Source organism: Embiotoca jacksoni, unplaced genomic scaffold, assembly GCF_022577435.1.
Source record: "Embiotoca jacksoni isolate LCO1_2020_lvr unplaced genomic scaffold, fEmbJac1.0.p SCAF_10, whole genome shotgun sequence".
Taxonomy (NCBI): Eukaryota; Metazoa; Chordata; class Actinopteri; family Embiotocidae; genus Embiotoca; species Embiotoca jacksoni.
Genome location: NW_027185230.1, coordinates 18,940,807 through 18,958,366, shown reverse-complemented (window position 1 = coordinate 18,958,366; position 17,560 = coordinate 18,940,807). Strand labels below are relative to the sequence as shown.

The following is a 17,560-nucleotide window of genomic DNA, read 5'->3' as shown; positions in this document are numbered from 1 at the left end:
AAACCACCCTCCAAAATAAAATTCACCAAAAGGTGTTTGTGTGGGAGAGGGAGGTGGAGGGGGGGAGGGGGGTAATTCAAGTTTTACACTCCCAGACATCTCTCACGTGGAAGCTTTTAGTGACAGTGAAGGTGTGCAGTAATTTCATGGAAGGGCGACAGCGAGGAGGAACTCGCTCGTTCAATCATTCAGAATCAGGAAGGAAAAAATAAAATAAAAAATAAAGTAACAGGGAAAAAAATGCTCAGTCCCCCTCCCCTCCCCTCCCTCCCCTCCCCGCCCCAAAGGATGCGACAGAAAGAAAAAAAAAAAGTCCCACAATGACAACTTTTCTTTATATTTGCCTTCAAATATCACCAGGACAAAAAAAAAAAAGGAAAAAAAAAGAAAAACATGTTTCACAATCAAAAGGTTTTAAATAAATAGAACTCCATTGATAGAATTTCTTCAAAAAAATAGCGCAATACTCTCACGCAAGAAAAAAAAACGGAGCAGGAGCCGCTCCCCGACCGACGCACACATGTACACCACCGAAACCCTGCAGATGCAAAAATACCGTTTGAAAAAGTCTCGTGTCTGTTTTTAAAAACCAGCAAACTGAGACTGACTGGAGGGATTTGAACCAGCTGATAGGAGGAGTGCCGAGCTACAGGAGGTCAGACTTTGGTAGAAATAATTCAGACATTTCATTTCCATCTGTTTGACTTTGAGACACTTTGTCGTGAGAACATGAAATAAAAGTTGTGACCACAAGAAAGCAGTTTCTTATTCTGGAAAATTAAAAAAAAAAAAAAAAAGGCCCGTCGTCGTAACAACGTCAGTACAAGGCTTTTTAAAGATAACCGCAGAATTTGGAGATACTTAAAAAAATGTGATAAATGCAGCTACTTCGGTTGATTAAAACCGTAAACAAAGCAGGTCTGACAGAACTGATTTAACTGGAAAAAAAAATTAAAATCAACGGGTCAAGAAAACGTCTAGTAAAAAATTAAGCCTTTATTTGGCAGCTATTTTATCATAGAACAGTGAAAATATTTTTTAAACCACCAATTTATGATTAAATAGGACATTTAAAACTGTGTAATATGGCCCCTTTAAGAAGAGCAGACACATACATTGACCCAACCCATGAGCCACGTTGACCATTTCAATGTCCTTCAGTACATATTGGCAGCGCACACACACGCACACACACGCACACACACACACACACGCACACACACACACACACACACACACACACACACACACACACACACACACACACACACACACACACACACACACACACACTCAATACTGGTAGTGTGATTCAATCAGTGAACTCTATCAGCTGTGAGTTGGCTGCGTGGGGAATACGACAGACAGGGAGGCGGATGAAGGTGTCGATGACCGTGAACGCAGCAGCCGTGTGCACGAGAGGTCAGAGAGGGCGCGATACAGTGAAAAGGTCCGTGTCCCGATGTACCAGCTGAGCGACGGGTGCTGCAGCGCCGTGTAGGTCCCCCGTTGTGACACCCAGCAGCTGGGCGAAGGAACAAAAGTGTATGACGATAAACCGTCCGTATTCGACCGTGGTCCAAAAGAAGCTCGTCCAGTTCGTCAACAAGACAACTCCCCCCCCCCCCCCCCTTTTCCGCACATACAAAAACCATAGCAGCAGGTAGAGCTCGAGGTTCTCCCTCCTCGAGAAAAAAATAAAGACAACAACAAACAAACAAACAAATAAAAACAAAAAAAAACTTCCCCCCCCCGTCATCCACATGAAAAGCAAGCTATGGAGAATTAACAGTTCTGGGAAGTAGCAGATGTCTTTTTGCTTTTTTCTCCTTCCCCTCCTCCATCTTCTCACCCCCTGAACTCCATCAGTCCACCAACCAATCAGCATTGTCCTCCGTCGTTAAAGTCTCTCGTCAGCAAATTTCACCCAGTTTGCACTTCATCCCCGATTTCCCCTCCTGCAAGTCAAACCCTGCCTCCCCCCCCCCCCCCCCCCCCAACACCCTCCTCCCCCCCGCCCCCCCCCTGCCCCCCCCCTCGTCCGCTCCCCGTCGAGGATGAGGGCAGATCATCGTTCGGGCTCCGACTCCAGGGCGAGCACCCGCTTGCGCTCGCGACACTGCTTCTTGTGGGCGGGCCAGTCCCGCTGCTGGCACTGGGAGCCGCAGTAACGCGCCACCTGGCAGCGGCCGCAGATGTTGAACTCCCGCAGCTGTGGAGAGACGAGGGACAACATCATCTCATCTGAGGGTGCGTCCAATGCTTTTGTGGGAAAAATCTCTATTTGAAATCATGTTTCTTAAAAATAAAAAAAAATTTTTTTTTAAAAAGTGCCCGTTGCTGTACGTACCCTCCTCTCGATGAGTGAACAGGGAGGGTAGTGACACTCGTAGTATGTGCAGGAGCACTCCTCCTCCTCCACCAGCTCCCCGTTGGCGTTGTAGTAGCGTGTACGGCTCAGCTCCAGGTACTGCTCCTCCACCGGGTCGGCCGGTACCTGCTGGATGGCCAGCCAGTACAGAGACTGCTCTCTGCACAGGCAGGAGGATATCGGTGGGGGAGGGGGAGGGGGAGGGAGAAGGGGAGGGGGGGGGGGGGGGGAGATATTAGGCACATCTCACATGTTCAAAATAAACATGACAAACAAAGATGTATTTTCAAACTGTACCTAGAAGCAAAATGTCCGTTCGTAACCTCTACTGATTACTTCAAATACTATTCAAGGGTCAGCTGACGCTGGTAATGTTTTTCAACTTAATAACATCTTTTTATAAGTTTTATGTGACAGAGTAAAAAAAAAAAAAAAAAAAAAAAAGCCAACAAGCATAAAAGGGGAAAAAAAAACCCACAACATATGAAGCCAAAAACTGAAAGTCAGAACTTTTGACCCTTCAGAGCTTCATAATCTTAATTCAGCCTTTAGCACAGTACAGATGTGCTCTCACCTCTGCTTGCTGGAAATCTCCTCCGGTTTGGGGCTCCAGCCCACCGGCACCAGTCGCAGGTTGTCTAGCCGGTTGTCCACCGTCACAGAGTTGATGTGGATGACTTGAAAACTGGGAGCGATGCCTCCTCTGTGCTTCTCCCTGAGAAAAACAGACAGCCAGTCAGCTACCAGAGAAAAACCAAGCTCATTGAAGACGAGGGAATCAGGACTTGTTACTTGGCCGTTTATCTGAGAAACATTTAACCTCCTGTACAAAGAGCAGAAATATGAAGTGTCTCAAATCTTTTGTCCAACTCAGGAAAATATTAAGCAGCACACAATCATTGCTGTGTAGATCAGGGCACCATTTATAGGGTGATGATCACTACGTGGAAGATCGATAACAAAACAAGTGCCGACTCAAAAGGCGTGAGCTGCACGGCACAGTAAAGCTTCACCGATGCCTGCAGGAGGATCATCTCTGGCCAACTACAGAGTACCCAGGATGCACCTGGTGGACCACCGGGAGGCCGGCGGGTTTCAACCGACAGCTGCAAAGTGGCCTACAATGCAATCTTGCAATTTTAATTACTCTTCATCAGGCAGTTGAAGCAAAACGCATCTGTATCCAGGAGTTTGTCTTATTCATAACTTCTAAGTTGGTCACAATAAGAGGAATCTTCCAGAAGAGATTCTCCATTAAAAAGAAAAAAAACAACAACAGTTAGTCGCACACTTAATACAGTAAACAAATGACATACCAGAGCAGCTCGTGTAACGGCCGTCCTGCCCAGCGGCCTTTACCGATGTCGAAAGCGTAAGCGAAGATCTTGGCTCCGTTGCCGTCTGCGTCTACCTCCATACGCGCCTGCAACGTGACAAATGTTTGTTTACGTTGGCTCGTGTGTCTTTGCACTGAGTATTAAGATTGTGGTAAACGCAAGCATGAATAATAATAAACGATTTACCTCAAAGGCATAGTTTTCCACCAGCGGTATGTCCTGCTCGTCAATCAGTGTGTATTTTGTCTGAAAAGGGAAACGAGAAAAGTTCATTTTTCATGTTAAAGCCTGAAACTTTCAAGAGGCAAAACTCTTTCTACTTTTCATGGCCAGCTTTAGCAGCAAAACACAGACTTTTTAAAACCATAATTTCCTGGGAGCGTTTACAAAGCCTTGACTAATCTGCCGGCTCAGGACTGATTAGATGCATTTAAAACGATTTCCTTTGGGTATTCAGATAGTTGATGAGAGTTGTGAAAGTTTCTGCTGCAATAAATCATATTTAATAAAATAACAAGACTTTTACATAAATGTTTAATTATTGATACTTTGCAGGTGTCAACTTGTCTATCAAAAGGATGATTATACATTTATAAACACTATCCAGAAGTTTAAAGTTTAGTTTCCAAGGATCGAGGCAAACTATTGACCGAGATCTTAATCATGTTCAAAGATGACTTAAGTTTGTATTAATGCACAATTTAAGTGCTTCATGCAGCCAGTTTAAAAAATAAATAAATAAATAATGTATTTGCAGAGGCCAAAACAATCACAAATAGTAAACAGTTATGAGGAATGTGTCCTGCACGTGGCAGCAGCAACATATTTCATCACGTCATGAAGAAAATAACATTTACAACCAAATCAAACTCGGTTTTTTTTCCCCACACTGACCACAACAACAACAACAACAACAACAACAACAACTTGATGCAGTCCAGAGCGACCTGAGACCTCCGGAAGTAGGAGGTGCTCCGAAGAAAGAGATGCGCGTGACAAGGTAGCGACACAGAAGCTCCACGCGACGACGTCCGGCGGCGTCCACGTGCCAAAAGGTCGAAAACACGCAACGTGACACTTTCGGTGTGTGTGTGCGCGCGCGCCATGTATGTTACACGTGTTGACTGCTGACCCCCGCGAGCTCCTGTCACTCAGCAGGTGGGCTGTCACTCATCACAACCCTGAGTGACACCAGCGGCGGAGGCGATCGTCTTCCTCACCAACGGCCAGCCGTAGTTTAACGTCACGTCGGTAACGGAGCCGTTATCATAACGCTTCCACCTCCAGGCCCCCCCCCCCACCCCACCCCCCCCGGGCTGCCGAGGCTCGTGCTCCCGGTGCTTTGTCACGTCGCACAAAAGACTCGGTTGACGGAGGTAATGGCTTCCTGTCAGCGGTGTAATCCGAATAACGCGGCTAGCGTGCTGCTAACCGTGCCGCCGCCTGCTCGGTGATAAGACGAACCGTCGAAAAATAAAATGTATAAATATGAGTATAAACACGTTATGTTCTGCTCCACCGTCTTCACGACACACAAAGACCCGCGTGTTTTCCTCCGACACTCGGGTTCACCGCTAAATGTTAGCCAGCAGCTAACCCTGCTACGTTAGCAGTTAGCCTGAGGAAGCGGAGCTGCGGAGCGGCGCCGCGGCTCGACGGCTCGACGCGGCCGGCTTCTCCAATCCGCTCAAACGCGGCTGAAAGAAAAAACGGGAAAGACAAACTAACTCCCGCGTCGGCTTCGTAATCATTGAAACGGCAGACGAGCACCGACGAATCACCCGCTTGACCGTGTGTGTGTGTTTTCCCGGGCGCCTTTTGTGATCCCCGCGGGCCCTCCCTCCCTCCCCCGGCCGACCGGCCGGCCGGCCGGCCGCACATGGCAGCCCCGGGATCCAGCTCACCTTCCCGGCCACACGGCCGAGCCGCACGATCCCGAGCTTGAAGTCCGACATCACAGGAAGACGGGTGGCGGCGGTGACACGGAGAGGAGGCGCGGGGATCCGACCTAAACCGTAACTCGGGCTTTCAACGTCGTCGGGGCAGCCCCGTCAGCCCCGCTGCGATGCCAGTTTTTTGGGGATGGGGGGGGGGGGGAGGATGGCTCAGTGTTTGCCCTGACTCCGGATCTCTCCGGCAGCAGCCTCGGTCACACCGCCGCTGGCGCAGAAAGCCGAGCGAAGCTGCCAGTTGGAGGGGTGGTGGTGGGGGGGAGGGGGCGGGGTTATCAGCTCGCCCAATCAAACGTGACGTTACGTTCCTCCGACGCGACGCGTCAGATCGGGCTGACCCAATAGGAAACGACGACCGTTAGCGACCGCCTGAATTCGGTTGAAACGTCATCGGCACGCTCGTGACCACTTCCAGCCGTTTTCGCGCGAAATGTTTGACGACTGGGTGAGATGGCTCCGGTGGTGGAGGTCGCGTTTGTTTTCAAAGGGACGGCGGACATCGTGTCTACATGAGCTACAAAACAACAACAACAACAACAATAACAACAATAATTGAAAAATGACATCAGACAAAAAAGTTGGAAAAATGTACATACTTTGTTAATTTTAAGTAAAAAAAAATAAGTAAATAAAACTCACGCAGCAAACACAAACATTTAATTTCAGATGTTAATGCCTATTTACCTTTTTTATTTCCTTAACTTAAAAGTCAAAGAACAACTTTTGAAGTCTGATTCTTGAAATATCTCACGATAGCTGCATTTCTGTCCTTTTTCAGTCATATGGGATTTTTGCTTTTTGCCTTTTCTGCACCGCAAACGTAAAGTTTTATGTGAGTTTTCTTCCACATAAAACTGCAGTAGTAACGTAGTCGATCACAGCCGCGGCACATTACTAACTTTTATTTATGTATGTAACGTGGCAGCAATTAATCTCGGCACACTAATGGCAGTATTCGAGCCATCGAGGCTCCACGAGGCCTTTTAACTCCTGGATATGGAGGCATTGAGTCCTTTTTCAGAGGAATTCCTGCAAATAGAAATGAGTGAGTCGATGCCCAGACGGAATAAAAAATAAGCTTCAATAACTGAACTGGAAATGTGCAGAAGAAGAACAGGAATGTGGAGCCTTTAAAGATGATTCATTATCAAGGGAGCCAAATCATGAGCATCAATCACTGAACACTGTCCTGTCCTGACCTGGTGACGTTGACTTCATGTTCAGTTAGTGAAGGGAGTCAGCGCCCTCTGCAGGCCAGGAGCTGCATTACAGAAACATCAGACCTGACAGCTTGGGAACTTCAGGTGGACCTGTAGACTAAAGTTGGAAAAAAGGTTCAAAAGAAAATGGGAACATTGTAAATAGAAGTGTTTAATAATAATTTAAGAAGATTAATGTAGATTTTTACAGATCTTCAGTTACAATTTAAGATGTTAATTTCCCATAATACAGTTAAAGCTTCAACTGCTACTTTAAAATTCACTCAACTCCAATTTATTAAATATACTGGAAAAGATGTCTTACGGTTAATAGTAATTCATTACACATCTATAGTAATGCATCAGATAATGTTACACTTATCTTCCTCTTTCTTATAAATAATAAACTTAGCTCATTTTAAGTAGGAAAGAAAGAAGGAAAAAGGTTTGAAATGAAACAATCATCAGATTCAGTTGTTATACAGGATGAGTTTTTTTTGTCTTTGTTTTATTTTCCATGACCTAACATTAAAATTTCACCTTTGAACTGCTATGGTTTAATAACTACAAAAAGAAGAATATAAAAAATAAATAATAGAATAGGGTTCTAATGTTGTTGGTGCTTGGACCAAATCCCACCCTCAAGATGTTTCAAAGGTGTTCAGGGGAAACCTTTAATATTGGTATGCCTGCACTTTTAAAAGCAGCATAAAGTAGTTATAATAAATTTACATGAATTTATCTTATTAAATTAATTTATTTTTCCAGTGTCTCACCGCACAGAAATTGTTAAACATATCTCTGGCTTCTATTTTTTTTTTTTTAATGGAATTATTGCTCTGTAAAAAGCTCTACTGATTTACCATTAGATTATTCTTTTAGATATTAAAACATGTAATCTTGGGATGCTGTACTTGACAGCACCTCCAGACTGCAGTGGCATTTTAATTTGATGGGCTTGGCTGTTTGTTATGGCATCTTTCATAATATACGTTTGGTTTTCCTGGAGGTTGTTTTCTCTGTGGAATAAAGGGCTTTTCCAGACGTTGGCTGTTGCTCAGTATTGCTAAACAGAGCTGTCCCTGAGGCGTGGCTGCAGGTGTGATCCCTTAATATGCTCACACAGTGGGATGAAACTCAGTATGTATCACTTCTATCCTCCCTGAACATTATTAATCATGCTCTGCTCAATAATATACATGACATGTACAGATTAAAAATATTTATATGTTTGAATATCACGTTATACGGCAAATAAAACATCCAAATATCTATATTAATTTCCCCTTAGCAGAGGAAAAGCTTGAATCAGGAGCACGAGAGTTTCTTATCACTTTATGGGTGATAGTTATATAATTGTGGATCGTACTGATGATATAATCATATCATATAAGAAAACCTGTTGTTAGCATAAACCAAACAAAATAAGGAATTACACATTTTGTTTTGCATGTGAAAAGTTTTAGCCTATCTGAAGTTAAGAAGCAAATTTAATAGTGATAAAGATCAATTTCAGCATTTCTAATGGTGTTTTGTTTGCAGCTAAATTATGAAATAAGATGTCTAAATGTTTGAGAAGTCCTAAAAAAGCTCATAAAATGCAGGTTCAAGTCGTCCTTTATGAGTTTTAAATGTTTATGCTTTAATCTGTGAGCAGTCATGACAGTCAGGGAGAGAAAAGGGTCGATGAGAGAAGCTGTGTGACAGCTTGGTTGGTGGTTTCTTACCAGCAGCCTCTCATATCCTGGAGGTGGGCTGTCGGTCTGTTCGCATGTTTAAGCTCATTACTTACAACTTTAATGGGCGGTTATCAGCTGACGCCCATATCAGTCACCAAAAACAAGCAGGGCAGAAACCAACCTTTCCTTCCAACTCTGACCTCTGATGTCCGTGTTACTTCCGTGTTCCGCTCACCTGTTACACCTGAGTTACTGCGCTCAGCGCCTCCAGCTCAAAGCGCTGCCGGTGCACCTGCCGCGCCATCCCGCCATGACCGAGGAGCTCCAAACGTGCGATTTAACATGCCCGTACACAGAGGTGTCTTTAAACGCTGAGAAAACCAGGAACATGGACTACGACCAGCCTATTTTCTCCGTGTTTGCTGGTGGTATGAAGCCGCAGCAGAAAGGGGACACCGCGCCGCCGAGAGGCACCTGCACCGGCGGCGGAGCGGCTTCACCGACCGCGACCACCTCCGACACCGAGTCCGGGATCTTCTCTGGGGAGTGCGAGCTCTGTGTGGAGCACGAGTCTGAGCTGGACTGGTTCTGTGGCACCGAGAAGAAACTCATCTGCTCCCACTGCGCCATCGTGGGCTCCTGCCACGGACACACCGTGACCCCTGTGGCCACCAGAGTTACCGCAGTCAGGGTGAGTTGGAGCCGGTCACAGGCCTGCTGTGTGCACGTGCAACAACTGTCTCAGTCTGTACAATTGTATTAAATTATCTGTGACATAATATATAGGCTGATGTGTAAACATTTTCAACTTTTGGAAATAGGCTAAAACAAGTGGGTCTACTTTGATCTTTTTTCTAAGAACACCTGCAGGTTACTTATCACTAGAATAACTTTTTTTATTTCGCCCATAGAATTATTTATTACTCGTTTTAACTCAAAATAAGTCATCCTTTATTTGAAGAATGTGCATGTCATATTTTAACCAGTCACTGTTACTGAGTGATGGCAGTTTTATGAGGCCATGAGGACTCAGTGATAACATACAAAAACTATGTCCACTTGTTTTGCAGGTTAATTGTTGTGACATCATTATTTTTTGGGTGTGCCACATTTTGCGTGTTGCTTTCCTGGCTGATTCCTCTCCATGGTATTTGGGAAGACAGGATTTTCTTGTTGTGTTTCCAGCTGGAGATGTTCAGGTGTTGTGATGTGCTATACTCAAAAAAACACAATGTGTGTGTCTGTTTGTTTGTTTTTCCCGCACCAGAACCAGCTGGTGGATGTGTGTGAGAAAATGCAGCTGCAGGCACTGAGGATTGAAAGGTTCATTGACCAGACACTGACCGCCAAAGAGCAGGATCTTCAGGTGAGAAATGCTGCACCACTGATCTCTCCTCCCACTCGGTCTCACACTGATGATCAAACAGCCCAACTCAGCACTGAGAGCCTGTTTCACAAGTCCAGTGTCTTGATGCTGACTGGCTCTTTTATTTGACAAAGAAGTCACATGTTCTTGGTGGAGTTGGGTTTACGTACTAGACAGTTTAGTATATTACAAAGTCAAAACACCACTTGTGAATTCTCTGAGCCCAAGATGGCATCTTCAAAATCGTCAAACCCAAAGGTCTTTGATTAACAATGATGTGAAATAGAGCAAAATCTATCCATCTAAGAAGATAAGCAGTAAATGTTTGACTTTTTTAAAAAAAATTCATCAACTCATTGATTATTAGAATCATCTTCTGAGCACCTTTTTGCATGTAAAACAATGTTTTTGTGTCATCTACCAGAGAAAATTGTGGGGAAAAAAAATCATCCCCGTATACTAAAAAACACTTCACATGTTTATTAATAAAATAATGGGATTTCACATTCACATTCCCTCATGTGCATGAGTCTAAATTATTCAAAATATTAGCAGGTTGGTAGCTGATGTATCTTCATTCCCTCGAATGATTACAATAACGTATAATTATGATAAATAAATTGAGAGCTCCTCATCCTTGACAAATGTATTATATTATAAGCAAAGTGTGTCACAGGATTACAACATTTAAAGACTGCAATGAGGGGGGGGAAAAAAAGAGAGAGAATAGGAGAAAATATTGAGCAATAATATTTAAGATAAGAATAGTACTTAAAATAGATAAGTAATAATAATTATAGTTGTAGTAAAAGGTTAAAGTCATATTCAAATCAATACAAAAATACAAAATAATAATAAATACAATAGATAAGTCATAACAACACATAAATTCAGTGAGAGGAAAACATGCCTACAATAAAATGTCCCAGATTTGAAAACATATGGGATCATAAACATGCCATATGTTGTTTGTTTTTGTAGATTTCACATTACATGAAGGCTCCAGAAACTAAAATAAAAAGTTTCAGCTAACCTGTTAATTACAACAATAACGATACTGTATTGATCTCTGTCCTCAGGCGGCTGCGAGCCGGGCGAGAGAGCAGGTGCTGGCTCAGGCCAGCGCTGCGCGTGAAGCCCTGGAGGAGGAGGAGCAGCGGCTCCTGGAGGAGGTGCAGCGAGAGGAGGAGCGGGTGGAGCAGTGCCTCCTCACCCAGAGAGCCCACTGGAGCCGAGCTGTGGCCAATCTGTCGCAAACACGCTCCCGCTTGGTTCACACCCTGACGCACACTCCGGACGCACAGCTGGTGGTGAGAGATGGGGAGAGCTCGGGCAGGAAGGGGGATGATGGAGGACGGTGGTGGGGAAGATTTCAGATACAGAGGAAGTTCAAATAACAGCATCCTGATAATAGGCATAAATTACTGAGCGTAATCTTGCTTCCTGTCTCGTCTTTCAGACCAACGTCCAGGATATAGCTGAGAGGTAATTTCTTTTATCACGACATGTTTCTGGATATTTATTTTTTCTTGCTAGTGTCACATTTCTTCTGTGTGTGTGTGTGTGTGTGTGTGTGTGTGTGTGTGTGTGTGTGTGTGTGTGTGTGTGTGTGTGTGTCAGGGTGGAGGAAGCAGAAGGGGTCGGGGAGCCCTGCGATACAGTCCAGCTCAACCTGAACCGGGGCTGCAGCGACAGCAAGCTGCTACGAGGTCTGTGGGCTGCTGCGCTGCTGCTGGGGCCGAACGGTGAGCAGATTCATTTCTATTTCTCATCCTGTAGCTTCATGTCAACATTCAGCTGGATCATAGAAATCTGTTGGATACACTGGTGGCAGGACACGGCGTACTTTCAAACCAGAAACCAGGAGATTTGTAAATCATCGATTGATCTAAAAGTGGGAGTAAAATGAAACGTGAAAATTACAAAATGATTTTCAAGTACTGCACTTTAAAATGTCTCAAATTGTGATCCATCCTTCTGCTTCTGCTCACAGCTTATGGATCATCTCATCTAAAGTTTGACGAGCAGACGGTGAGCCCTCTCCTGTCCCTCTCTGACGACCTCTGCACTTTGACCTTCCTCCACAAAAAACCCCGCCATCCTCCCCCCTCCACCCCATCGCGATTTGACTGCTGGCCCAACGCCCTCGGCTCTCTGTCCATGTCCTCAGGCACCCACAGCTGGGTGGTGGACGTCGGCCAGAGTGGCGCCTTTAAGGTCGGGGTCTGCTACGCCTCCATGGAGCGCCGAGGCTCTGGGAACGAGGCCCGACTGGGCTACAACAGTCGCTCCTGGGTGCTGTCCCGCTACGACGGAGACTACTCCTTCTGCCACGCTGGGAAAAAGGTGCCCCTGCAGGTGGTGAGGAGACCCCAGAGGATCGGCCTGCTGCTCGACTGGCCGAGTCAGACGCTCATGTTTTACGAGCCGGACTCCAGTGCCGTTCTGTACTCGGTCACGGAGCAGTTCAGTGCCCCGCTGCTGCCGGCGTTCGCTGTGACTGATCAGAGTATCACCGTACTACACTGACAGACCATAATATCACCGTACTACACTGACAGACCATAATATGACTGACAGACCATAATATCACCATACTACACTGACAGACCATAATATGACTGACAGACCATAATATCACCGTACTACACTGACAGACCATAATATCGCCGTACTACATTGACAGACCATAATATCGCCGTACTACACTGACAGACCATAATATGACTGACAGACCATAATATCACCGTACTACACTGACAGACCATAATATCACCGTACTACACTGACAGACCATAATATGACTGACAGACCATAATATCACCGTACTACACTGACAGACCATAATATCGCCGTACTACACTGACAGACCATAATATCGCCGTACTACACTGACAGACCATAATATGACTGACAGACCATAATATCGCCGTACTACACTGACAGACCATAATATCGCCGTACTACACTGACAGACCATAATATGACTGACAGACCATAATATCGCCGTACTACACTGACAGACCATAATATCACCGTACTACACTGACAGACCATAATATCACCGTACTACACTGACAGACCATAATATGACTGACAGACCATAATATCACCGTACTACACTGACAGACCATAATATGACTGACAGACCACAATATCACCGTACTACACTGACAGACCATAATATGACTGACAGACCATAATATCACCGTACTACACTGACAGACCATAATATGACTGACAGACCATAATATCACCGTACTACACTGACAGACCATAATATCACCGTACTACACTGACAGACCATAATATGACTGACAGACCATAATATCACCGTACTACACTGACAGACCATAATATCGCCGTACTACACTGACAGACCATAATATCGCCGTACTACACTGACAGACCATAATATCGCCGTACTACACTGACAGACCATAATATGACTGACAGACCATAATATCGCCGTACTACACTGACAGACCATAATATGACTGACAGACCATAATATCGCCGTACTACACTGACAGACCATAATATGACTGACAGACCATAATATCACCGTACTACACTGACAGACCATAATATCACCGTACTCCACTGACAGACCATAATATCACCGTACTACACTGACAGACCATAATATCACCGTATTACACTGACAGACCATAATATCACCGTACTACACTGACAGACCATAATATGACTGACAGACCATAATATCACCGTACTACACTGACAGACCATAATATGACTAACAGACCATAATATCACCGTACTACACTGACAGACCATAATATCACTGACAGACCATAATATCACCGTACTACACTGACAGACCATAATATCGCCGTACTACACTGACAGACCATAATATGACTGACAGACCATAATATTACCGTACTCCACTGACAGACCATAATATCACCGTACTACACTGACAGACCATAATATCACCGTATTACACTGACAGACCATAATATCACCGTACTACACTGACAGACCATAATATGACTGACAGACCATAATATCACCGTACTACACTTACAGACCATAATATGACTAACAGACCATAATATCACCGTACTACACTGACAGACCATAATATGACTAACAGACCATAATATCACCGTACTCCACTGACAGACCATAATATCACCGTACTACATTGACAGACCATAATATCACCGTATTACACTGACAGACCATAATATCACCGTACTACACTGACAGACCATAATATGACTGACAGACCATAATATCACCGTACTACACTGACAGACCATAATATGACTAACAGACCATAATATCACCGTACTCCACTGACAGACCATAATATGACTAACAGACCATAATATCACCGTACTCCACTGACAGACCATAATATCACCGTACTACACTGACAGACCATAATATCACCGTACTACACTGACAGACCATAATATGACTGACAGACCATAATATCACCGTACTACACTGACAGACCATAATATGACTAACAGACCATAATATCACCGTACTCCACTGACAGACCATAATATCACCGTACTCCACTGACAGACCATAATATCACCATACTCCACTGACAGACCATAATATTACCGTACTCCACTGACAGACCATAATATTACCGTACTCCACTGACAGACCATAATATCACCGTACTCCACTGACAGACCATAATATGACTAACAGACCATAATATCACCGTACTCCACTGACAGACCATAATATCACCGTACTCCACTGACAGACCATAATATCACCGTACTCCACTGACAGACCATAATATCACCGTACTCCACTGACAGACCATAATATCACCGTACTCCACTGACAGACCATAATATCACCGTACTACACTTACAGACCATAATATGACTAACAGACCATAATATCACCGTACTACACTGACAGACCATAATATGACTAACAGACCATAATATCACCGTACTCCACTGACAGACCATAATATCACCGTACTCCACTGACAGACCATAATATCACCGTATTACACTGACAGACCATAATATCACCGTACTACACTGACAGACCATAATATGACTGACAGACCATAATATCACCGTACTCCACTGACAGACCATAATATCACCGTACTACACTGACAGACCATAATATGACTAACAGACCATAATATCACCGTACTACACTGACAGACCATAATATCACCGTACTCCACTAACAGACCATAATATCACCGTACTCCACTGACAGACCATAATATCACCGTACTCCACTGACAGACCATAATATCACCGTACTACACTGACAGACCATAATATGACTAACAGACCATAATATCACCGTACTCCACTGACAGACCATAATATCACCGTACTCCACTGACAGACCATAATATCACCGTACTCCACTGACAGACCATAATATGACTAACAGACCATAATATCACCGTACTACACTGACAGACCATAATATCACCGTACTCCACTGACAGACCATAATATCACCGTACTCCACTGACAGACCATAATATTACCGTACTCCACTGACAGACCATAATATCACCGTACTCCACTGACAGACCATAATATCACCGTACTCCACTGACAGACCATAATATCACCGTACTACACTTACAGACCATAATATGACTAACAGACCATAATATCACCGTACTACACTGACAGACCATAATATGACTAACAGACCATTATATCACCGTACTCCACTGACAGACCATAATATCACCGTACTCCACTGACAGACCATAATATCACCGTACTACACTGACAGACCATAATATGACTGACAGACCATAATATCACCGTACTCCACTGACAGACCATAATATCACCGTACTACACTGACAGACCATAATATGACTAACAGACCATAATATCACCGTACTACACTGACAGACCATAATATCACCGTACTCCACTAACAGACCATAATATCACCGTACTACACTGACAGACCATAATATGACTAACAGACCATAATATCACCGTACTACACTGACAGACCATAATATCACCGTACTCCACTGACAGACCATAATATCACCGTACTCCACTGACAGACCATAATATCACCGTACTCCACTGACAGACCATAATATCACCGTACTCCACTGACAGACCATAATATCACCGTACTACACTGACAGACCATAATATCACCGTACTCCACTGACAGACCATAATATCACCGTACTCCACTGACAGACCATAATATGACTAACAGACCATAATATCACCGTACTCCACTGACAGACCATAATATCACCGTACTCCACTGACAGACCATAATATCACCGTACTCCACTGACAGACCATAATATCACCGTATTACACTGACAGACCATAATATCACCGTACTCCACTGACAGACCATAATATCACCGTACTCCACTGACAGACCATAATATCACCGTACTCCACTGACAGACCATAATATTACCGTACTCCACTGACAGACCATAATATCACCGTACTCCACTGACAGACCATAATATCACCGTACTCCACTGACAGACCATAATATCACCGTACTCCACTGACAGACCATAATATTACCGTACTCCACTGACAGACCATAATATCACCGTACTACACTGACAGACCATAATATCACCGTACTCCACTGACAGACCATAATATCACCGTACTCCACTGACAGACCATAATATCACCGTACTACACTGACAGACCATAATATCACCGTACTCCACTGACAGACCATAATATCACCGTACTCCACTGACAGACCATAATGATGATCATAATATGATCAAGTGAAGATGAGCTCCTCCATCATCTTGCTGCGGTCGCTGCTGATTCTTCTTTCTGTTTCCCGTTTTTAGTGATTAATTAGCTTTACATTTATCTACTAATTATATCTTAACAGTTGTGCTAAAATAGGAACTAACTTGACTGAAAATAAGTTTTTTTTTATTGCGAGTGGTTTGTTTGTAATATGACTGTATGATCGGTTTGATCAGCAGAATGAAGCTTCTGTAGGAAACAAGAGTTACGCTGGTTGATCCAGAAATAATGTGCAAAGAGACGCTTCAAAAATACTCTCAAATCATGTTGTAATTTCTTTTGTTTTGTAATTTTGTACGTTATAGTAAAGTTGTTCTTACAAATTTATTTTCTGACACTGGAGTATGCAATTTCTTATATTATATATATATATATATATATATATATGTTATTATTTTGTAATTTCCTTTCCTAAGATGTTTGTCCGGTGCTGATAAGCTGAGTTCTGCTATTTATCAGACATTTTGGCTGAAGACCACCAGAGGGCAGTGATGTCACACTTCATTTCATTTAGCTGACGCTTTTATCCAAAGCGACTTGCAACAAGTGCATTTCAACCATGAGGGTACAAAACCAGAACAGGAATCAATCAAATACAATTTCTTCAAGAAAAGGGAAACTCCCCCTGCAGGACATTTGTCCATTTCAGGAAGTTTCTCATATTCAAACGAAACTTTAAAATGAGTGAAAAAATACACCGGTTTCACTCGAGTTTCCTTTCTGGCATGAGGTCGAATTCGGAAACTATAAATGAAAGCCACAAACTTAAATTTGACAGGTGTGATGTGACCTAACTTCTTGTGGTTGTCCGATATCGACATCTGAACTGCAGATGATAATAAGT

At 43.8% G+C, this 17,560-nt stretch overlaps 2 protein-coding genes across 2 annotated transcripts; one reads left to right on the top strand and one right to left on the bottom strand.

Moving 5' to 3' along the window:
- Positions 1-2,042: 2,042 nt before the first annotated feature.
- On the bottom strand, positions 2,043-5,882 carry zmynd19 (zinc finger, MYND-type containing 19). Its single transcript, XM_069160082.1, has 6 exons — positions 5,613-5,882; positions 3,895-3,954; positions 3,688-3,794; positions 2,946-3,086; positions 2,351-2,531; positions 2,043-2,212 (listed from the first exon to the last, which is right to left on the bottom strand). The coding sequence occupies exons 1-6, from the start codon at positions 5,661-5,663 to the stop codon at positions 2,069-2,071; spliced, it is 684 nt and encodes a 227-aa protein (XP_069016183.1). The 5' UTR covers positions 5,664-5,882; the 3' UTR covers positions 2,043-2,068.
- A 2,861-nt stretch (positions 5,883-8,743) lies between these two features.
- Positions 8,744-17,051, top strand: bspry (B-box and SPRY domain containing). The gene is made up of 6 exons (XM_069172011.1): positions 8,744-9,229; positions 9,806-9,904; positions 10,984-11,214; positions 11,364-11,389; positions 11,525-11,649; positions 11,898-17,051. Exons 1-6 carry the CDS (start codon positions 8,744-8,746, stop codon positions 12,431-12,433), a joined length of 1,503 nt encoding a protein of 500 aa, XP_069028112.1. The 3' UTR covers positions 12,434-17,051.
- The last annotated feature ends 509 nt before the right edge of the window (positions 17,052-17,560 follow it).

What these genes read in the sequence shown, in the direction of transcription:
- zmynd19 (XM_069160082.1), bottom strand. Translation starts at nt 5,663, where the DNA reads ATGTCGGACTTCAAGCTCGGGATCGTGCGGCTCGGCCGTGTGGCCGGG. An exon ending in TGGAAAACTATGCCTTTGAG is followed by an intron (nt 3,795 to 3,894) that starts GTAAATCGTTTA and finishes GTCACGTTGCAG; the next exon opens with GCGCGTATGGAGGTAGACGC. An exon ending in GAGATTTCCAGCAAGCAGAG is followed by an intron (nt 2,532 to 2,945) that starts GTGAGAGCACAT and finishes CTGCCTGTGCAG; the next exon opens with AGAGCAGTCTCTGTACTGGC.
- bspry (XM_069172011.1), top strand. Translation starts at nt 8,744, where the DNA reads ATGTCCGTGTTACTTCCGTGTTCCGCTCACCTGTTACACCTGAGTTAC. An exon ending in CCAAAGAGCAGGATCTTCAG is followed by an intron (nt 9,905 to 10,983) that starts GTGAGAAATGCT and finishes CTCTGTCCTCAG; the next exon opens with GCGGCTGCGAGCCGGGCGAG. An exon ending in GTCCAGGATATAGCTGAGAG is followed by an intron (nt 11,390 to 11,524) that starts GTAATTTCTTTT and finishes TGTGTGTGTCAG; the next exon opens with GGTGGAGGAAGCAGAAGGGG.